Raw genomic sequence first — 23,531 nt, 5'->3', positions numbered from 1 at the left:
TGTGTGTGTGTGTGAGAGAGAGAGAGAGAGAGAGAGAGAGAGAGAGAGACAGAGAGAGACAGAGACAGAGAGACAGAGAGACAGAGAGAGACAGAGAGACAGAGAGAGACAGAGAGAGTGAGCTGGACCCAGGTGTTGTAACACTGAGTCTGAATAAACTGTTGTTTACTCAATTCTCAGAGGAAATTAAATTAGTAGATAAGGTTTTTTTTTAAAGAGTGTTTTTGTAATTTTCATATATATATATATATGTATATATATATAATTTTTTCAAAGCCTTTAGCACCTGCTGCCACTTGTCTCTAGGAAATGCCAAGAAGTGACAAAACCAGTTCATTTGAAGCACTGCCTTGCTCAGATATCAGGGGTGTCTGCATTCTGGAGTGTCTGCATCCTGGGTGAGTAAACCTTTGCTGGCACCATGAGAAGAGGTAAACATGTTGTCTCTCATATCCTCTTGATACTTGTATTCCTCCCCATTGGGAAGACTATCTTTGAGCATAAATTTGGAATCAGTGAGGGGGTTCTTTGTTACTATCAGTGAAAGTTACCCTAGCAACAGAACTCAGAGAACTGAACAACTATTGGAGAATTCCTGTATCAAGGGAGAGATACACTAAAGTATTTGGCTTTGATCAAAGAGAGGTTTGACATTTGTCCTCAGCATTAGAAGTAATTTCTTCCTGTCTTCATGTGGGGACTTTGAATCAAGGATTAGTATAACAAAATGATTTATGAAGGGAGCTGATTGTACCCATGCTGTTTGGGGTGAAGAATTTCCACATCTGATATACCAACCTTATACTTGGGGTTACAGGTTATACCTCTGAGTCACATGATATCAGTCGATCTGAAGGCTGAGATTAACCACATAGTCAATGAATCACCCCCATGTGGTAGAACACAGGTAAAAATGTCCTGACACCAAAGCTCAGATCAACCTTCCACCCTGGAATGTATTACTCTAAACACAGCTACTGAGAGAGTGGCATGTCCCTTATCACAAGGGAGAACAGCAGGAAGTCCTGCGCTCTGTCCCAAGGACTCCCTCTTCAGTAGATCTCTCTCTACACTCTTCCTGTGTAAAACTGTTTCTGAGAGTCTAACAGCCTGTGGTCAAAATCTGAGTCCTTCTAGAAAAGTTCTGAATTTGAGGGTGGTTTTAGAACCCCCAGTCCAAACTTGCTTAAAGTCTACTTATGGGGGAATTTTGTACTTGCTTCACAATGTACAACAGAGGCAAGGGAATTTGCAATGTCAGGAACTAGATACTCAGTGGTTGCTGCATAGCTGGAAATAGGCGCTACGGCCTGACAGACAGCAGCCATTTTCTATGATGAAAGAGTCTGTCCAAGCCACCAAGTGTACAGGTTTCCCTTAGTGTCTCCATCTGTGAGTAATCCTCCCGGTAAAGGCTCACATGAGTCTCCTGCATTGGCTGGTTTTCCAGGATTGAAAGAAAAACAAGGATTATTTTGGCTTTTACACCAAAACCTACAGCATGTGTACTGGCTGTTTTGTGTGTCAACCTTACACAAGCTGGAGTTTTCAAAAAGGACCCTCCCTTGAGAAAATGCCTCCATGAGACATAAGGAGTTTTCTCAACAATGGATCAAGGTGGGAGAACCCAACACATTGTGGGTGCTACCATCCCTGGGCTGCTAGTCTTGGGTTCTATAAGAAAGCAAGCTGAGCAAGCCAGAGGAAGCAAGCCAGTAAGTAACATCTCTCCAGGGCCTCTGCATCAGCTCCTGATTCCTGACCTACTTGAGTTCCAGTCGTGACTTCCTTTAGTGAGGAACAGCCATGTAGAAGTGTAAGCTGAATAAACCCTTTCCTCCCCAACTTGCTTCATGGTCATGATGTTTGTGCAAGAATAGAGACCATGACTAAGACAGCATGAGATTGCCTTGTCACAGGACTCAGGGGAAAGGCATCAAATACCAAAACATGACAAATGTGCACTACCCCACAAGGCATGAGCAACATGAACAAGATTCTACATGGTTTAAAAGATTATCTGCTCAGAAGAATGTGAGGAATCTACCCACTGAGGGTGGCAGGAGCCAGACACACCAAGTACCTATTTTTTCGAAGAGTCACTGGAAGGATGGAGCTGAGAGGAGTGAAGCCGGCATAGGAGTATAGGCAGAGACAGGAGATCTTGAAGTCACGTGGCATGCTAGGTGCCTGTGCACGGGGTGATGATGATGATGATGTAGGTCTAGGGGTGTAACTCATCTTGTAGAGTGCATGCCTAGTATGCTTGAGTTCGGGGTTCAATTCTCTAGTGCTGTACCATTAGGCCATGGTGGCATAGCATGTACTCCTAGCCCTCAGCTGGTAGATGCAGGGAAATCAGAAGTTCAAGTTCATTATCAGCTATATAGAGAATTTAAGGCCAACCTGGGTTACATGATACTCTTTTAAAAGGAAAAAGAAGGAGAGGAGGAGAAAAGAAGGAAGAGGAGAGAAAAAGAAGGAAAGGGAGAAGAGGTAATTTGAGTATATCAGTTTTTTTCTGTCAGATTAGGGCAAAGTCGTCCAAATTTCCTTATCTGAAAAATAGGGATAATATTAGTATCCATGTTATAGGGCTACCACCTATGGTGGCAATTACTTGGCTAACATGGGACAGAATAGCTACATAATGCATTTCAATAATTCAGTCACTCAAATATTTATTGGACATGCTACTCTCTATCCTTGTACAGAGAACTAGGAACCAGAGCTGAAAACTCATTGGTAAATAATAATTTTAAACAAGCAAAAAACCTTCCCTCATGTCCTCCAGTGGCCTTCGGTCTAGAGTATGATGCAGCATAGATTTCAGGTTAGCTTCTTTAAGAGTTTTACATGAATCACGTCAGTCACCTCTCATAAAGACTAATGTGTGAAAGAATAAAAGGAATAAAGAAGGGAATTAGAGAACAAGGGAAGAAAGAGAAGAGATGAAGAAAGGGAGGGGGATGTGTGTAACCTCAGGAACTTACAGTGAAGAAACTGATGCTGCAATACAGAAATCCTCCTTGAAGGACAATTTATACCAAATACAATGGCCACCGCATTGACTGTACACAGAACATGAAAACACTAAATTATATGCAACAATGAAAAATAAGAACCACATATATTTCTAAGCCAGGGTCCTTGAAATTGATGCAGCCCTAAAAGGAAAAGCACAGAAGTAGGAGGTCTATTTTGCTGTTACTGGAATCATAAAACAAAACTGCTCCTCAAGATTTATTTTATTTACTTTATAGACACAAAATGTTGCAGTGGTTTGCATGGAAAGCACTGCTCATCCTGCTCTGTTTGCAGGAGTCAACGGAATGAGTCTATATAAATCGGGATTTGCATAAGCAAATGCCTGTCCCAACTGTTTAAACTACTTCATTCACTTTGAAGAAAATGACTTCACGCAGAGTTGCCACAGGGTTTCTCAATTCCCCCATTGTCAGTGAATGTTGTAATGACCACAGCACATTGTACAATGTCCTCATACCTCCAGGGTCCTCTGTTTCTGAAAAACTGCAGTGCTGGGATGTCAGCTAAGGAGAGGCAAGGCAAACATAGCCTAGTCTAACCTATGACAAAGAGCAAAATATCCCTGGTTTCGTAGCTGAGCCAGGAGGGCAAAGGCAATCTGTCAAGCTCCTGCCCATGGAGTAGTTCTCATGCTAGACTTTATTGCACATATCCCAAGATGAGAAACTGTCTGATGCTCTTACTGTCCAATCTCTAGACCCCTCCTGACAAGGACAGTGGAGTGGTGATTCTACCAAACCCACACATGCATGGTCATTGCACAGGATGCAACAAAACTTTTGGATAAACTGTCCCAGGAAATCACTTATTCACTCATTGGAAAATATTTATAAGGCACCCAAGTATCCATGCCTATGCAAAGAGCCAGGGCTCAAAGATAGAAACAAAGCATCAGAAAAAGAACTCTCTCAAGTAAGGTTTCAGTCTAGAATATGATGGACCATGGATTCAGGTTTGCATGCAAAATTCTGGTTTACTTTGCTCCAGTAGTATAATCTCACTGGGGCTCTGCTTCCTTGCCTATTATGTGCTATTAATAGCATGACCTGCATCTGGAGCCCTCTGTGAGAATGAATAAGTTAGCAATCTCAAAGCATGTAAGCAAGGTTGAGCACACTTAAACATCTTAAGTGTGCTTAAAATATCTGAAGTATTTTAAATCAGGATAGATACTTAAACTTTCGATTGCTTATGAATGAAGAAATGAAATAATTCGGTCCCACAAACATCAGAGTTCATGGGACAATCCCAAGGCCTTACTGTCACTGTGTCCTCTTGCAGGGGACATCATGTGTTCTTGGGCAGTAGAAGGGATGGAAGGAATGGGAGGGGGATAACTGCTTTTGTAAAATTGTCACACTGTACCTTGTCTACCTTCATGATGCAGTCACCTTCTAAAGGCCACACCTCTTGTACTGTCTACATTGGAGGTTAAGTTCCAACATAAGCTCCCAAGAGAAGCAAAACACATGAGCCTCCGTGACAAGTAGAGGCTTTCAGAGTAAGATGGAAAGATCATAAGTATAAGTAAAGATGAGAATAGAAGTGCAGAGCTAACATATCAGACACCCAAATTACACAAGCTCTTGAGAAACTTCTAGAGTAGCAGTTCACAACTTGTGGGTCTCCATCAGATACTCTGAATATCAGATATTTACATTTCAATTCTTAACAGTAACGAACTAACAGTTACTAAGTAGCAACAAAATATGTTTACAGTTGGGGGGTTACCACAAGGTAAGGAACTGCACTAAAGTGTTACAGCATTAGGAAGGTTGAGAACTGTTGTTCTAGAGTCCTGGAATCTTTATACTGAGCCTGATAACATGCTTTTGTTACCTTAGAAACTCACCTTTCTACCTGAAATACAAGGTACCAGCTTCTTCTGAGAAACTGGATCCTTTTAGCTTCTATAAACCCCTGCTATCAAAACTCCTAAGTTCACGCAGAGGTAAATTTTCAGGCGCTTGCTGCTCTTGGCACTTGATTTCCGTGAGTAATCTGACTTCAGTGAGCACAGGCACAGCAGTGCTGTTGGGTGGAAATGGGGAAGGTGTAACTCTCAGAAATGGTATCACCCGACTGGTGCCAAGCAGAGATAAGCATGCATGTTTGAATCATACATCTAATGACAGCTGCCTCTGCATTGTTCTGCTTAAAAAGCAAAAACAAAACAAAAGCAAACACCAATAAGAAACCTCAGGGAGTGGAGAATTGGGCATATTTGTAGAGATAATAGATATCACCTAAATTTACTCTGAGTATCATTGGGCATCGCCTGGAATTCCAAAGTACTCCTTCCACTAAGGGGACATGGTGCCTTAAGGCTTGGCCAGTGAGGTGCACCGTTTCTTATTTACTCTCTCAGGATTACCGTTCAAGAAGAGTTTCTGTGCAATTCGATTCAGGCCAAACCGGTGTTCATCACCCATCCTCCTTCATGCTAAACCTGTTTAGTTTCTTGTCTCTGCTACATTCATGCCCTCATCTATCTGGCTATCTGGCCAGTCCTGGTGATGGCCAATAGCCAACGTTGAACAGGCACTTCTGGAAATCACAAATTTCTTTGCACTTAGCAATGCTCAATAAATCTTTCAAGATGCATACAGAATACACAAATCAGGAACCTTACACTGTATTGGTTTACTGTGATTAGAATGTTTTTTTTTAACCTTTTACAAACTGCATTTTAAAGCAAGTGGGGAGTTGTATTTACGTTTGCAAATATGGCATAGCTACATTCATTTACTAAGTTGTGACACATTAAATATTATCTGAACATTTGAAGAGGAATAATTAATTTTACCCAACTTTTCTTGGAGCCTTCTGACAGCTGAGAAATGGGGCCAGGGGAAATACCAGACATGCATTCTAAGCTTAGAAAGAACACTCCTATGTCTTACAATTAAAAGGGTGGTGTGTAGGGGAGTGGGACAGAATAATGGGTAGTGTGTTTAAAAATATAATTGTAGGAAGTGAGTGTAGAGCTACGATTTAAAAGGTTGTAATTTAATGGTAACAACAATAACGAGCCTGCTTTTAAAAAAAAAGTGTCTGAAGTTCTTAAACAATAGTTAAAAAAGAAAAACAAAATTAAAACAGCATTTCAGTTCAGATATATTATTGAAACTCCATAAAGTTTTGTTTGTTTGTGTTCAGTTTATTTTTTGTCTTATAGACACGGGGACCGATGCTAAAGATGTTTAAGGTCTCAACTGTAGCAAGCAGAGTGGGAGCCAAATCAAATCTCTGCGGCTTTTCACAAGTGAAATAGAAATTGAGACTAGGTAAAAACCGGGCAGAAAACACGCCCAGGAAAAGACTGAAATAAGAGCTCCCTGTGAGTGCTTGATCTGGGCGGGCAGCTGTCTTAGTGAGAGAAAAGCTTTCTAGGGAAAGCCCCAGGTGGGGACAAGAAACTGGATTGGGTCACTGGATTATGGAGCGGGCCACTGCTATTCTTACTGCTTCTCTTCCGGAAGTCAGGAAACCCAGAGCCACCTGATCTCCTGCGGCTGCCATAGAATCCGTTGCCATGACTCCCTGGTTGCGTCCCACACTCTCAGAGGCAAAGCTGTGAGGGTTGAGGGGAATCCCGCCGGTCGTCTCCTTGTTTCCCTGACTAGAGATCCAGAAAAGCAGCGCCATGGGCCGAAGTAAGCGACCCCCACCCTTGGTGGGCTCAGCACCCGCTCCCCACTGCCCAACAATTTCCCCCTCCTCCCACCGCGGGGCCAGCCCTTAGGTGCCTCAGCTGCACCAGCCTCTCTGACGTCTTCCCTGTACTCCTCAGATCCCCTCCAGATCCCTTAGATCCTTTCGGGTATGCTCAAGACCCCTGAAGTCCCACCATAACTTCTCATTATCTGATAGGTCCCCACTAAATCCTTTCAGGAATCCTTGGGTCCCTTCAAGTTCCTTAAGTATCAAGTATCTTCAGGACTCCTCAGGTTCCTATGTCCTCTCAAGTGCCTGCCATGTTCTCTACTTGCCACTGGCCAGCAGCTAGCCATGTGGGCTCCAGGGAGAAAGGGGGTCCAGGAAGACCTGGTAGCTCAGCCTTATTACATGACTAGATTAGGCTGTGAAGCCCTGGATCACACCTACTGTGTGCCACCACCTCACTGAGTAAGATATTGCTGCCTAATGGAGGAGAACAATTTCAGAGCCAGTGTTTGATACACACCCTTCCCTGTGGCCATCCTAAGAGCTCTGTGGCTTTGCTCTGGAACCTCACCTTTGAACCTCAGCTTCCTTCCTTCCACAGCAGGGTTTTATCCTATAGATTTAGTAAATAAAAATGTGTTTATCTAAAACTATCATAAATGTCCTCCAAGCGATGGGAGGAGCAAGTATTTTTAGATTAGATTGAATCATTTCTGTTGTCAGGAAATTGTTGATGCCAACAAATAGCATTTCCATACAGTTCCAGCTAACATGCCTGTTATCATTGTTAAAATGTCAACATCTGTGTATATGGCATATGCGTATGCATGTGTGTACACATACGTGTGTGCAGATTCACATTTGTGTACATATGGAGTTTGGAGTTTGGCCTCTTATTTTCTTTAAATCCGGATCTCTCATTTGAAATAGAGCTCACCTATTCAGTAAAACTGTCTGATCAGTGAGCTAGAGGGGCCTGACTGTCTCTGCTTCTCCAGTGCTAGGATTACAGGTACACCACATCCATGGCGGCTGGTGACTGGACTCATGCCCTCATTCGTTACCAGCTGAGTCATCTCATTCTCTCTCTCTCTCTCTCTCTCTCTCTCTCTCTCTCTCTCTCTCTCTCTCCCTCTCCCTCTCTCTCTGTCTCTCCCTCTTTCTCTCATATATATATATATATATATATATATATATATATATATATATATATATATATATGAGACTCTTCTTGGGGCCGGGGGATAGTTCAGTAGTAGAGCATTTGGAAGTTTCATAGAAAAAGAGGAGGAGGAAAGAGGATGGGAGGGAGGAAAAGAGGGAAGGACGGAGGAAAGAAGGGTGGATGGGGAGAGAGATGACTGACTGAATGTATGTAAGAGGATGAATATAAATAATGAATGAGAGTAAGATGGTGGGGTTTATTTCTGCCCTGGAAATCTTCAAGAGGTCACCTTCCTAAACATTCTGTTGAGAAGCTTGAATTTTCATCAGGTGCCTAATTGACCATGTAGGACTGGTGGAAGATAGTGTCCTGAAATGAAGTGCAGACAGTGGGATAAATGACTTTCACAATGGTTCAGGAAACACATTGTATTATCCAAGATGGCCTGGGGTGCCCATTACTAATTTGCTTGTCTGGCAAACATATACACATGCTTTAAGGTTCAGGTCTCTCCTCTATGTAGTCTCTTCTGACCTTCCTTATTTGACTCAGTAGTCCACACCACATTTTCCAAGTTCTTCTGCCATGGTTCTTTGTGTTTTTTAAATAAGACAGTCATATTACAGCCCTTAAAGGTATCACGGCATTAGGGATCAGTACGGGTCCTGACGCCCATTCAATCTGTAAGAAAAAGCACATGTGCTATCTTGAAAATTCAAAAAGGAAAATATTTAGATACTATGAAAGGTAAACTACTTATTTGTAATTATGTTTCTATGACATATCTTTTAATTTCATGTATATATGTGTATATACATATATGCACATGTATGTATTTGCAACATTTTTCAAGATGTTTGAAAAATCTGTGAAGTCTGCTGTGAACATATTGATTGACTTCATCTCGTTCAGCAAGAAAGATAGAGCTGTTTTCAAAACATGATAGAAAACATCAAGAAAGGAACAGGATGTGATGGTTCATGCCTAGAATCCCAGGCTTCACTTGGGAAGCTGAGGCATGTAGGAGTACTGCCATGAGATCAAGGCTAGCCTCAGCTGCAACATGAGACCCTATATCAGGCCAGCAAACAGATCCTAAAAGAACCAATACTAAATTAATTGTTTTGGTTTTGGAATTTGCAAGCTCTCATAGCTCAGAAACTTTATTCTGCTGCACTGGTCCTCTCTGTGTGTGCTGTGCATGTTTGTTTGTACATGTTTGTATATGTGTATGCCTTAGCATGTGCAGGAGGTCAGAGATCAGCCTCAGTTACATCTTCCACTTTGTTGAAGACAGGGTGTCTTTGTTGTTTGTCAAGCCAACTGGCCTGTGACTTTCCAGGTCTCCTCTTGTCTACATGTCCCACCTTGTTATAGGAACACCGGTTGCAGACATGTGCTAGTTCATTTGAGTTCTGGGGATTCTAGTTCACATCCACATGTTTCCATATGTGCTTTACATACTAAACCATCCACTCAGCCTGAGCAAGGTCATTTTGTGGATAAATGTTAAAGATGTAAGAGGCACAGGCTAGCTAATCTGTATTAGTTCAACCTTGGGATTCCTCAGTGCCCTGCTTTGATGAGGTAAGTGTATTAGAGCTGTCAATATCCTTCACTGGTCCCTCTTTCCTGCAGGTATGTAAACATCAATGAGGACCTCCTTCCAAGAGGACATTTTTAAATCTCCATCTGAGACTTTTCTTTTGTTACTTGGGGTTTTCTGAATGAGACAGCAGAAGCAGCTTTTCATGTGGCATGATCTCTGTGCTATCCAGTACATGTTGCAACACCATTGCTCTGGAAAGTGTTGAATGCTGAGGTTTTTAATAGTACCGAGGAAGTTTTAGATCCTAGAATGATCTCATGTAAACACAGTACTGTATTTCTGCTGTAGGACTTTGTGAAGGTGGGCAGTGTCTCTTGGAGATGAAGAAAGCACAGTTAAAACGAGGTGCTGTGGCCAGGTGTGGTGGCACATGCCTTTAATTTCAGGACTTGGGAAGCAGAGGCAGGGAGGGAGGGAAGGAGGGAGAGAGAGAGAGGCAGGTAGATCTCTGTAAGTTCTGTAAGCCAGCCTGTTCTACAAAGCAAATTCCAGGACAGAGAAACTCTTCTCAAAGCAAAAACAAATGAACAAACAAACAAACAATCAATCAATCACCACCACCAACAAAAATCCTGGTTAGTATGCTCTGAGCACTGGCAAGTTAAGTACATGTTGTTCCTGGTTCTGTAAATTATTATGGCTCTCCACTTAGACTATTTACACTTTTAAAATTTTGTACCCTTTCTCATCAATATCAAACCATTTGCACACGGAAAAAATTGGATGGTATATAAAATTGTAAAACTTCCTTCCCACTTAAAAGTACAAAAGGCTATCGTCTCCATGCACCATGTGGGAACTCTTGACCTCTCTTCTCAGCGGCTGAGTCCAGGTTTCACACTAAGGTTTGCCATTACAGGTAAGGCAGTATTATGTCCTGAGAGCCATAAAACTGTGTGCCACGTAGCAGTTGGCCTATTGTAAACCCGTTCAATGCTTGATCTTGTGCAGACGGTCACAGTTGCTCTAGATTGAAGAGCACAACGACTTATGTCCGGAGGTCAACATTTTACAGCTTTCTCTCCCATCCTCCCGCTACAGCTCCTACATTCTGTCCCCTCCCCCCATTCTGTGATGTGTCCTGAGACATGGATGCCCCACTAGACGCCATCACCCCCACGCACATGTGTTTAGAGATAATTGGATGCAGGATGTTTTTTAACCACAAAATAAGAGGGCATTAAATTTCAAGGGAGAACAGAGTGGAGGGTACTGGGAAGACTTGGAGATAGTGGTGGGTGGATAAAATTAAAATACATTATAAAAAAGTGTGAAATTCTCAATGAGTACATTAAAAATGTTAGGTTTTTAAAATAGTTCAGAATTGGCCACTGAGAACTTTCATAGAAGCACAGTACTAACCCCCTTTGCAATTCTACACTTTAAAAAATTCCCCTAATTGTATACAGTACTTGCTTCTCAGAAACATTGCTCTGATCATAATGGTGGGGATCCTCCTCTCTGTATGATTAGCTTCCAAGCTAAAAGAGGTTCCTTCATCCTGCCCATTTAAACTGAAAGCAATTCTTACCATGTTAAGTCTTATGCATAGGAAATAAGGACAAACACAATCCATTCTAGTGTCTATCCACAATGCTAAAAGGGAAAATTTGACAATCATATCCTGACAACCTGTTTTCCTTATATAAACAGCACAATGGTATGACTTTCTTATATTGTGAGAGATGAAGAACGAGAAGAATGTTTCTGTGCCAGTCGTCCATCCTCTCAGCCTCCAGAGCTGGAAAAAGTGGAGAAGCCTTTGAGGCAGCAGAGCTGGGGGAGGCAGTGTTAGCAGCCAGGTTACCTGAGTGGGCAGTAGGTGCTCAAGGATCAAGCGGTATTTAAGATGCTGCCAGGATTCTCATATGCACAAATGCCTTGACCATGGCTAGCAACTGTCAGTGTTCACACTAATTGGGTTATGTATTCATGTATATATCAAGCTAAGCCTCAACCAGAATCTGAGGACATGGTAAGTAATGGCTCACCAAGCTATAAACCAAAATGCTAAATAAAGTACAATTTCCTCCCCCAAGATGTATACTTTCATATATCCCAAAGGGTACATTTACAGATGCCTCAGGAGCATCTGGTGGACTGTAGAGGCTCAAGGAGAGCTGGTCCTCTGGTTCACTTCTCACTTCTCTCTCTTCCCTGTCCACATTCCTGGTTCTTCTTCCATGCTGTGTTCACTTTAGCGTACATCCAAGTCATCCATGTGTCTAGTAAGCAGGTGTTGCTTGAAAACTGTGGGCATCAGGGTTGCCAACCCTATGGCATAGTCTGTTTTGTAAATGATCCCAGGAAGTGACTAGTGAGGAGCAGATACGGGACTTCTTGGGTAACAATGTTATTCCTCTCTGGGTATGGTCTAAAGAAATGGCAGAATTTCTAGATGTGGACATTTTCTTGGTTCATTGACTCCAAGATTAATAGCAGCACAGCCTCCAACAGCCCATAGTCTCTTGTGTGTTTCTAGGTCACAGATACACCATTGGGTACTTGAGAGTCTAGTCAGTAATGGTGAATAATTCCCATATCTCCTTAAAATAACTCTGGTAATAATGGTTATGCATCTCAAACTGAAAAATAAGTTGTGTGCTTTCTAAGATAATTTTTGTAGATTACAGATAGAGGTGATGATTTTAGTTTATACAACTGATTTGTTACATTCTCAGGGTGACCATCACTACTGTGCATTGCTAATTGATTTCAGCTAACTGAATAAACATGGGGAACGAAGTGTGTAGTTCCCTAGGTCACATGCCTAGAGGCACATACCCCAGGTTTGATCCCTACCAGGAAAGACAGAAACCAAAAATAAAATACACAGAAACAAACAAAATGACTGAACGTGTGTGTGTGTGTGTGTGTGTGTGTGTGTGTGTGTGTGTGTGTGTGTGTGTGTGTGTGAGAGAGAGAGAGAGAGAGAGAGAGAGAGAGAGAGAGAGAGAGAGAGAGAGATGTGGTTGTCAGGAGGGTAATTTTAATATCCCTTTTTAGTATCCCTAAAGATGTTTTTGTTGCTGTTGTTTGTTTTCTGGTTCTTTTTCTTAGTTTGTGGAAGCTTGCTAATTAATGAGTAGGACATTGCAGTCACAGCAGAGGGTTCCCAACAAGCCAGAGCTTCCCAGCCTGCCCCCTTTAGGCTCCTTTGCAAGCCCTTCGGCCTGTCTTTCTGAGGACTGGGTTTGCAGCTGCCTCTGTGGCCCTAGCAGGAGCAGGAACATTCGTCATGCATAGGGTTGTAACCTCTCTTAGCTGTATTCGCCATGTTCAGCTAAGAAAGTGTCATCTTGGGCCACCCTGCCTCCTCCCACTGGAAAGGCGCAGGGAGTTCAGCACGTTTCAAAGAAGCAGTCAAGTTCATAGATGTTTTTATCTTTTAAAAAGGCAAAATTCTATCTTTCAGATACGGCATGGAGGTATAGCAGATGATAGTGCCATGGGGAACTTTCCTTAGCTCGACAAGACCACATGTTCAGGAGCCTACCCAATGTCCAGGGGCTCCTACTTGTTAATGTAGGAGGTAATGTTGCACAGTCATTAAGAATAAGTGCTCTGCTAAATTCAACTTCCTCTTTCTATAACTTGGTAAAATTTCTTCCAGATTCAAATAGTACATACAAAACCTGAGTATACCATGGGATATAATACAAAGAATGACATTTCAATGTCATGTATTATAACCAAATTACTCTCAAGCCAAACATTTTTTTCACACCAATGTAAAACTCTCTAGGAACTTGGCAGGAATGGTCTCCATTGTCCCATTTCAGAAACAAGGGCAAGCCAACAGGTGATTCAGTGATCCTGTTTGCCTATGACTGTTGAAGTTAAGTCTGGATTCTGCCTCCCAACCCCATGCTCCCAGAAATAAGAATCAGACTCAAATTATATATACAAATAAATACCTTGACCATATAGCTAGGCTCTACTCTCACTAGATGATAACTGGATACTAATTTATTTTAACCTACATTTCGCCACATGGCTAGTCACCTATGCTCAGGTATCATGTTTCCATCCATCTACTTACCTCCTTTTTGGCTCCTGCACCTTCCTCCTCTCTCAGATTCTTTCTCCTACCAGCGCAGATGAAGCATAGTAAGTAATAACTTGGTAATACTCGATAGAAAAGTAGATTTTAGTAACATAGAGGATAGATATCTGCCATGCTCTTGTGCCACCTAAGCCTTATTGCAAATAATTAAAGTTGTGTGTCTTTTTTATCTGAACTGGGCATCTCTTACAATCATAAAGGCTCCACTCGCTTTACGAACTTCCATTTGTTTTTCATGGGCAGTAAAACTTTTGATCGTTGAGGTTGTAGATCTTAGCCTGTGGCAGAAGCTTTAATCCCCAAAGCAGCTGAATGCTTGCAAGGGTGAGTGTTATGTCCCTGTGATACAGTGAAAGTGTCATCCCTTCCACATCTCTCAGATGCTTGCATTGGAGGGCTGGAGTGAAGAACTTGTCTTCTGCTATGTTTTGGCATGTTTGACACGGCAGACGCTTCTCAGCATTCCCACCATTAGAGAAATTTAATCTCAGCTGATTTTGTTCATTTGAACCTTTGTAGTTCATTGCTTCGCTTAAATCTTGACCACAGAACAGCCTGTGTGAACTATACTCTACCCAGATGCATCGACCCTTCATGGTTTAGCGTGAACCTGAGAAACTGCTGGTATTTATCTATTGTAAGATTAAAAAGTTGGTGGATGGATGCAACCATATTACAATTGAAATATTTGAAAGTTTTCATGTGTACCCAACAGACCAAGTTTCCAAGCAAAGGCTAGGCTTTGTTTAGCGTATTCATTTGTCTCTTCAAAGAAAATCATCTTAACTAGGTCAACTATGTGCAGCATTTTAAGCAATGATCTTGTAAGATTTTGAGATGTATGTTTTAACATGGTCTATCAGTGGGCTGTTGATTTCAAAACTGACCTTAACTTTCACGGTGAAGACCTGAAAAGTTAGGGAAACTCTGGGCTTCAGTTCCTTTCCAGATGAGGGTAAACAATATTTCTACCTATGACTACTTTAAACCATTTAAAGCATTTAGGCTAGTGCCTGCACCTGATAGATGACAGCATGTAAGTCATCATTATATACTGGGATTGACAGGAATCACTTAATACATTTTACTGAAAAGGAGAGGTAGGTTCAAATAAGAGACATTTTTAGTCACACTGGCAAATGCAGGATGTCCCCATCATTGTTGCCCTTTTGCTTCCAGCCCACTTTATAAATATGATTCGTGATTTCGTTCCTGGCTCCAACAGTGGAGCACAGTATCATTTTCAGTCGCTTAGTGCCATCACAATTATAGTCCAGTGACCTGGGCCTTGACAGTTTGTGCTACACATCATTTTTATTCGAGAATGGTAACTCCCTCTATTTGCCCTTCTTATAAGTAGTTATTCAAGATCTTGGTTGCTTTTACTTTTACAGAAGTTCTAAATGAGCAATTATTGGTTAAGTGATGAATGGCCTTCCTTACTGAATGGTTGAAGGAGTTTTTGTGTCCTGTCTTTTATTAGTGAGATTGTGATCCAGTTGCTCTCTCTCTCTGTCTTAGGTCCATTAGTGGATCTTATCCAGTTTGACCTTGTGCCACCAGGAGAGCCTATATTCATGTTCTAATAGTTATCAATGGTCAAGTCCTCCTCTATCTATGTAGCAAAACTTACACAGATATTAAACATGTGAAGACAAATGAGACTGGAGGCTTTACTGTGTCTCTTTTCTTTGCCTCACATCATGGCTCTGCACAGATCCCATGAGGTGGGTAGCAAGAAAGATTTGTCTGATCTCCTTCTGTCTGTGAGCTGCTTGGGCCTGAAGAATTAACGCTTGACTGCAAAGAACTCCAGCATGTTAATAACATAATAACCCGACGCAGAACAATGGGAATGGGAATATAATATGCCACAAAATTTCTTTCAGTCACAGAAGATCTTATTAGACGGAATGCTGAGCACAACGAATGTGTAATTTTTTCCCTGGAGGAACTCTCCTTGCATCAGCAAGAAATAGAAAGACTAGAACATATTGACAAATGGTGCCGTGATTTAAAAATTCTCTATCTTCAAAATAACCTCATTGCAAAAATTGGTAAGTCTCATTCTTTTTTCTCTCATGACTTTTTTTTAAACATTTGAGCAGGAGAACTTTGAAAAACAACTGAATAAGAAGGCCATGGGGAAAGAGACACAACCACTTCTCAGTAGCTCTTTGCAGAATATTCCCCAGGCCTCCCTGTGTGTTGTTGGCCATCGTGTCCAGAGGGATGCTTTTATGAAATTGGAAGCAGAGTTAAGTGTGAGGTGCACATAATTTCCTATCAGTTTTCAAAGTGGGAGGATATGAGTCATGAATTTTTCATAGCCTTATATCTCTCAGCAAAACTGGAAAGATCATGTCAGGATTTAAAAGTCCTTGTCATATATGTATAACAATATTTTTTTTTGGTTTAAAAAGTCACAGATGCCCAAACTTGTAAGCAACCAAGATATCCTTCAGTCAACTATGCTAATTTCATGAAATGGAGTGTTGTTTCACAGCTTAAAAGAAATGGCTACTGAGGTCTAGAAACACAGAGAGGAATCCTTAATGGACATTAGTGAGAGCAACTGATACGTAAAAGCTAAGCCTACAAGAGTCTAACTGACATTCTGGAGAAGGGAGAAGTATAAGAACCAGAAAAAGATCAGCACTTTCCATGAGCTATTAGTAATGGACAGTGAATAGTCAGAGCATGTAGGATAATGTGGATACATGTTTGTTTGACAAGATATACAGAATGTATATGGTACTAAGAGCAGCAGATCTCAACCTGTGAGTTGTGACCCACTTTAGTAAAATATTTACATTATGATTCATAACTAGCAAAATTACTGTTATGAAGTAACGAGAAAATAATTTTATGGTTGGGGGTCACAACATGAGGAGCTGTATTAAAGGGTACAGCATGAGAAAGGCTGAGAACCACTGAATACTTGTGTGGGTAAAGATATGTCAAAGTTGGCTTAACAGTTTTGATGAGTCTCCCACTTTGGAATAATATGTTAATAGCATTGGGGACCAGCAATTGGGGTTGTACAGGGAAAGAATGGGGTATTTACGAGTTGTACATTCTGCTCAGTTTTTCCATGAAGAAAAATCTGCTCTGAAAAGTGTATGTATGTATGTATATATATATACATATATATATATATACACATATATATGTCTGTCAGATCACCACAGACTATGTTAGCCAGTTATGCCATTGTGATCAGTTTGTTGCATTAAGATGGTTTTAGTTTGGAATAGAATTGACAGGTGGAATGGAAGTACAGAAGTCATGGGGGAAAAGATCAAACTGTTAGTATTGTAACTGATGATCTTAGTTCCTTTTCTATTATTGTGAAGCGATACCATGACCAGGGCAACCTAGAGAAGGAAGGTTGGAGCTGGCTCACAGGTTCAGAGGGCTCATGGCCATCACAATGAGGTTATCGCAAAAGACAGGCAGGCATGGCACAGTAGCTGAGAGTTTTCATGAGGAGACAATAACTACAAGGTTGAGAGAGACACACTAGTAAAGGCATGGACTTTTGAGGTCTCAAAGTCTATTTCCAATGATACTGCTCCTCCAACAAGGCTACACCTCCTCCAACAAGGCCACACCTCCTCCAACAAGGCCACACCTCCTCCAACAAGGCCACACCTCTTTATCTTTCCACTCTACCCAAATAATTCCACCAACTGGGAACCAACCATTCAAACATATGAGCCATTGGGGACCCATTCTTATTCAATCCATTACACTGATAAAGCTTTTAGCAGAATGTAACACACACTATTAAGTAGATAGATTTGCTAATACTTTCCTCAGCGTAAATCTCAGTTATAGGGCAAGCTGAGCAGCCACAGGCTTCCGCTGTCCAAGCAGGTTCATGTTTTATGGCAGGAAAGAGCTGGCAAGGACATCTAGAAGAAAGGAAGGAAAGAAGGAAGGAAGGAAAAGGAAGGAAGGGAAGAGAGACTGTACATGCCAGGTTTCTTCTCCCAATTTACCCATTGGATAAATTGATCTTTTCCTGTACCCTGCATTCCTCTTTGTCCTAACAATGAGTTAAGAGGCAGATAATGGGTGAACTGCAGTCATTGAGTGGGATCCTACCATAAGGGGACAAATGGAGAGTCGCTTCTTAAAGCAACTCTACCTTCATGGTTAAAGCACGCAGAGGTTCTGGCACCAGGTAGACTTGTCTGTGAACCCCTCCTCTGTCCCATATTTGTGATCTGTGTAAAAATAAGCAGGTCAGTTAAGCTGACCAAGACCGAATTGGCTTCTTCATAAAACAGTGCTAACAGGTGCAGGATGGCATAGGATGGTGGGAGGATTATTGTGTTTACAGTGAGATAGTGTTTAGCGATGAAAGCTGCCAAGCTACTTATGCTATTACTTAGCCCAGGTTGCCTGCTTAGCCAACTGAAGCCAGAGGCAGAGGAGAAATGAATAGCATTGGGAATAGATGGAATGAATTGAGATAGAAAGAGTCCAGGAATTAAATTCGTGTTGAGGTAATAGCTAACTTTTCAGGGATGTTCAGAGGTTCTCAACAGGAGGCACTTAGTCATGGCTGGAGACATTTTGGTTAAGATAGATATGTGTGTGTATGCACACACACATGCGTGCATGCGTGCATGCCTCTGTGTGTGTGTGTGTGTGTGTGTGTGCATGTGTGCATGTGTGTGTGTTGGAGGTGTATGCTACCAATCCTACCCCAGCAGAAGCCAGGGATACTACTGCAGGACAAGAATTATCCAGCCCAAAATGCTAACATTACTGAGGCCGAGAAAACCTGATAGCATGGGTGCCTCTAATTTTGTGGAAAATTGAAATTTTGCTAGATTATAAAAAGCCCAGATTTGCATCACTTTGGGAAGATTTAGTAAAACTATATATTTCTTCAGATAAATATACTTGGTGTCTTTTGCCTTACCAGGAACTGGAAACTCTGGCACACTGTTCAATTAAAAAGGCGGTTAGATAAAACCAGCAGCTTTTATTCATGGGCACTTTGCAGAACGGTGCTAATTGTACAGATCTCAAAAGAGTTCCCGAAATTTTAATCTCCACAGCTGGGTCCATCACAATTACTAATTAGCAGCATAGTATTTCAGGCCTTTTCAGGGCTGTGAGAAAGCTTAAATTTTTGCTTCCGAAATATTCTTAAATTAAACACTCTTTTAAATTCTAATAATGGGATTTTTTCAATGCTGCTCCACCCCTGGGCATTTAGACAAGTGTTTAGCAAGTGAAAGTACTTCTCTAGGATCCACACATGCTGTCCTACCATTGAGGTGGAAGTTTGCAAAGCAACTGCCTTTCCTAGAGCTCCCTGGCTCACCCAGTAGGACAGATGGGCTGTGGGAGGAAGGCTCTGCTCAGCTATGAAGCAAGTGTGAGCTAAGGACCATCTGGGGTCCCACCAGAGTGCAGAGCCTGGGGGTGGGGTAGCCATCAGTGATCTGCTCTCTCAACACATCCCCGGTGAGCATTGTAAAGATGGAAGGCAGCCGCTGGTTCTCAAGCCTCTTTCACCTGAATAGAGATTTGATCAACCAGAAGTCTGTGGGTCTGGTCCTGGCATTTGGGGACTCTGGCTGTCACAGTGGTTTGGGCTTGAGCTCTCACACTTCTTACAGGCTGCTAAGGAGGTCACTTATGGAATCTTTGCCCATCTTCTGGCCAGTTTGCTCCCTGCCTCTTGGGGGTTGAACTGAGGAAATTCCTCTTGTACAACTCTTGTATTGATTTCCACTGTGTGGCTCCAGCATTTGAGGGCTATGGAAATAACAAAAGAGGGATGAAGAGTTCTTTGCAAGTCACGCATCCCACTGTGGGATGACTATTTTCGTTCTGGATGTAGATGAGACACTCTGCCTTTCCTGATCACTGGCACACAGAAACCTCCAAGTATGTTGATGGCTGAGTGCTCAGCTGTCCTTAGAGACCCTTTTGTAATCATTAGTACCACTTGAGTAATTTAATCACTAAGAAAGCTTAATTCATTCTTAGATTCTCATTTTAAAAACTCTCATTTTAAAATTATATATATATACATATATATATGTTTAGATGAGTAGTGCTTAGTGCAATGATAGTAAGTCATGTCTACTATTCATAATATGTCAGAGAACCTAGGAGAGCAGCATTGCTTAGGTGAGACAGGGATGCCATCCTTCTTTTTTGTCTCAAATAATTCTCCTTTTAGGAGAAGGTGTAATGATTTACTGGAATCAAATCCTTTTGGCTCTATCATTTACTATCAGAAATATGCATTAATTTACTATATATTAGCATATGAATGTACACACACACACACACACACACACACACACACACACAGCCTGTGAGATGGCTCAGTGGGTAAGATGTTTGCCTCCAAGCTGATGATCTAGGTTCAACTTCCAGGATATATGTAGTGGAAGGAGAGATATGACTCCCACAAGTTGTCTTCTGATGCCCACATATATCCTGTGACACATTCTACCATACCCACACATTTGCACACAATACATAAATGTAATTAAATGGCTTTTAAAATGTAATGTAGGTAAAATACTTAGAATATGATATGGCAAATACAAAATAGCTGTGTCTTACAATCAACTATTTTAGAAACACTTCATTCAACAGTGATTCTTTGACTAGCTCATACTTGTTTTGTCTGAATGACCTTTAAGATTTTTTTTAAAACATAATCTAATGGCAGGTTAATTTTAGCTGTAAGTAAAGGAAAACCAATTTCTCATGGCTTGCCAGTAAGGAAACCTATTATCTGTCCAACTATAGTTTGTGATAAAGTGAACTCCAGAGGCAGTGGGTCCCTTTTCTCTGTTCCACCACCACAGAGTAAACGTTATTTCCAGCTGGTTCCTTTGTGATCAAGCAGGATGACTAAAGGGGTAACTGTTCTATCCTTGTTACAATCTTGTAGTAAAAAGAGATACACTGTCCCAAGGCACAGAGCATGGAGTTTTTGCCTAGCTGACTTTGAATACTTGTGGTGTGTGTCCCTTTCTTTTGCACATGGCTGCCAGAAAATGCTACAGGCAAATCCTAAGTTCTGCTGCCTTCAAAACTGAGCAGAAGTTACTGAGTACTGTACACTAGCCGGCTTGCCCAAACATAGCCCGGTGGTGTTGGAGATGGATAGGAACGTGTGCAAACATTGGTACTCCTAAGAAGAAGGGAGGAAGAGAGGCTAGCTCTGCAGGCAACCTAGTGTGTGCTGTATAGGTGCGCTGTCTAGTTTTATGTCAACTTGACACAAGCTTGAGACATTTGAGAAGAGGGGACCTCCATTGAGAAAATTTCCCCACCAAACTGGCCTGTGGGCAACAATGTGGTGCATTTTCTTGATTGATGATTGATGTGGGAGAACTTAGATCAATGTGTGTGGTGCCTCCCCTGGGCTGGGAGTCCTGGATGACATAAGATAGCAAGCTAAGTAAGCCATGTGGACAGCGCCTTAAGCAGCACTCCTATGCTTCCTAAGCACCCACTTGCAATTTCATGCCTCGCGAGTTTCTTCTGCCCTGATTTTCTTTAGTGCTGGATGTTATCAGGTAGTTAAGAAGAAGCAAACCCTTTCCTCCCCAAGTTGCTTTCCATCAAGGTGATTTATCACAGCAGTAGAAAACACAACTAAGACAGTAAAGTTCTGAAAAGCCACTAGCCACACACAATCCTTTGCTTATCTGTATCGCTTTCATGACAAGTTATAAAATAATATTCTCTCTTAAAGGTCCATTAATTGTATTATTTGTATTTCAGAAAATGTTAGCAAACTGAAGAAACTTGAATACTTGAACTTAGCATTGAACAACATTGAAAGAATTGAAAACTTGGAAGGTAAGAATTTTCCTGTTTCTCATGGAGGCAATAAAAACTTGAAAGTAGCTTTAAGAAGTAGTGTAGATACGATAGTATACTTTTAAATTATATTTTATATAAATCTTGGTCATCTTAGTTCTTATAAAACTTCAAACAGTAAAGTGATATGTAAATTCAAAGCCTGAAATATGTTTCACCCCTTCCAACTTTCTGGTTGGTCTCCTTACCAGAGGTAGCTACAGTTGACATCTTGAATATGTTCCATGTTTTTCTTTTGTTTTGCTTCCTACCACTCAGATTATATTGTACATATCATCCTTAACATTTTTCGACGTGTGTGTGTGTGTGTCTGTGTGTGTGTGTGTGTGTGAGAGAGAGAGAGAGAGAGAGAAAGAGAGAGAGAGAGAGAGAGAGAGAGAGAGGCAGACAGACAGACAGACAGACAGTGGTGTCTGGATATCAGAAAACAAGTTGTAGAAGTTACTTCTCTGTCCTTCCGCACTATGTTTATAGGTTCTGGGGACTCTAACTCATGTTTGTCAGCGGCTGCTGAGCTCACTCTGGTCCTTATGAATATTATTTTGAAAGTTAATTTCTTCCTGGAAATCACCCCCAATATCTTGATATGCAAGAACAGGGACTGAAGGCTGCATCATGGCATAAATACAGAAGGATGAGCCAAGCGTTTGTCTGCAGATGGGCATTTGAGGACTCCCCGGCTTTGCTAAAATGAACCTGTGACAGCGCGCTCTTCTTCAGCTGCTCTCTGTGCATTTTCCGTCTGCCTCCCCGCCTGGGTTTTATTTAGACTTGAAATTCCTGGGCTTCAATATGCAGATTTTGGAATATCCTGCCAATTTCTTTTTCTTCTCAAAGATTGTATCAGCTTCTCTTTGCACCTGCTGGTCCACGTGAGTGTCATTTCTGTATGGCTTCGAAAATGCTTCCCGCACGCTGAAATGCACTTGGGAACACTGAGCCACTGTTTGCTTTCAGCTCCTCTATTCATATCGCTCTTGGCTATGCTCATAGAATGTTGATATTTCTTCTTATGTCAATTCTGAGCTGGTTCCTATCTTTTAGCCAGGTTTTTGATTGATTTGCTCTTAAACATTCTAGATTCTAAGCCATTGTCAGGTGGTACAGATATTTCCCTTTGATACACAACTTTATTGTGTATTTCAGTTACGATTCTAGTATGCAGGTGTTTTATACCGTAATTTTCCAAACTATCATCAATATTTTCTCTTGTAGTTTCTAACTATGATTTATTTTGAGTTAAGTTCCACTTTCAACATCTTGATTTTTCACATATAATTTCTCCAATCCATCTCAAACTTACCGTGTAAGCCAAGTCAAAAGACACTGTTTTCTCAAAATGTATTGTGGTTGAAACACCTAGACCACTCTTTAAAAATGAAATATAAATGACATACCACAAAAGTCACCACTGCGAATGCACGGTCCAGGAGTTTTGGTACACTTGTATGTTCTAGACCATTTTCATCAAGAAAATATGAAGGCTCATATCATTTAGTTACTGTACATGTGCCCCCTCCTTACCCACTACCGACAGCTCGAGATCTCCTTCTTTCTCCCTATTTCTGAACATAATACAAGCGAAGCAGCAGTGAGTGTGGTCTCTCCCTTCAAGGCACTTTGTTTCCCAGTTTCCTCCACACTGCAGCATGTTTCAGCACGTCACTTCCTTTCATAGGTCAATAATACTCCACACGTGGAATGTGTACTTCACCTCTTTAGCTATTAAGAATTTTTTGCTGATGGCTCAGTGGGTAAAGAACTTGCCCTCAAACAGAAGGACTCATGTTTGGATTTCTAACACCCACTATATATTTTTAAAAATTTTTTAATTACGTTATTTATTTACATTCCAGTCATGCCCCCTCTTTTTGGTCTCCTCTCCTACAGTTCCTTATCCCATTCCTTCTCCTCCTTGCCTCTGAGAAGGTGCTCCTCAACACCAGACCTCCCCCTTTTCTGGGGCCTCAAATCTCTCGAGGATTAAGCACAGATTCTCTACTGAGGCCAGACCAGGCAGACCTCTGCTCCATATGTACCAGGGGCCTCAAGTTGGCCTTTGCATGCTCCTGGTTGGTGGCTTAGTCTCTGGGAGCTCCCTG

General features: G+C 41.5%; 1 protein-coding gene across 2 annotated transcripts in view; it reads left to right on the top strand.

Annotated features, from left to right (window-relative positions):
- The first annotated feature begins 6,428 nt into the window (after positions 1 to 6,428).
- Positions 6,429 to 23,531, top strand: part of Dnaaf11 (dynein axonemal assembly factor 11) — a 107,336-nt gene continuing 90,233 nt past the window's right edge. The window contains exons 1-3 of one of the 2 annotated variants that reach the window (XM_087556468.1): positions 6,429 to 6,704; positions 15,444 to 15,611; positions 21,331 to 21,408. In XM_087556468.1, coding sequence (XP_087412594.1) covers positions 6,695 to 6,704; positions 15,444 to 15,611; positions 21,331 to 21,408 — 256 coding nt within the window. In that variant the 5' untranslated portion in view covers positions 6,429 to 6,694. 2 annotated transcript variants of the gene reach the window in all.

Source organism: Rattus norvegicus, chromosome 7, assembly GCF_021556685.1.
Source record: "Rattus norvegicus strain SHRSP/BbbUtx chromosome 7, alternate assembly SHRSP_T2T, whole genome shotgun sequence".
Lineage (NCBI taxonomy): Eukaryota > Metazoa > Chordata > Mammalia > Rodentia > Muridae > Rattus > Rattus norvegicus.
The sequence above is the reverse complement of the archived record's forward strand: the minus strand, read 5'-3'. Positions and strand labels throughout refer to the sequence as shown.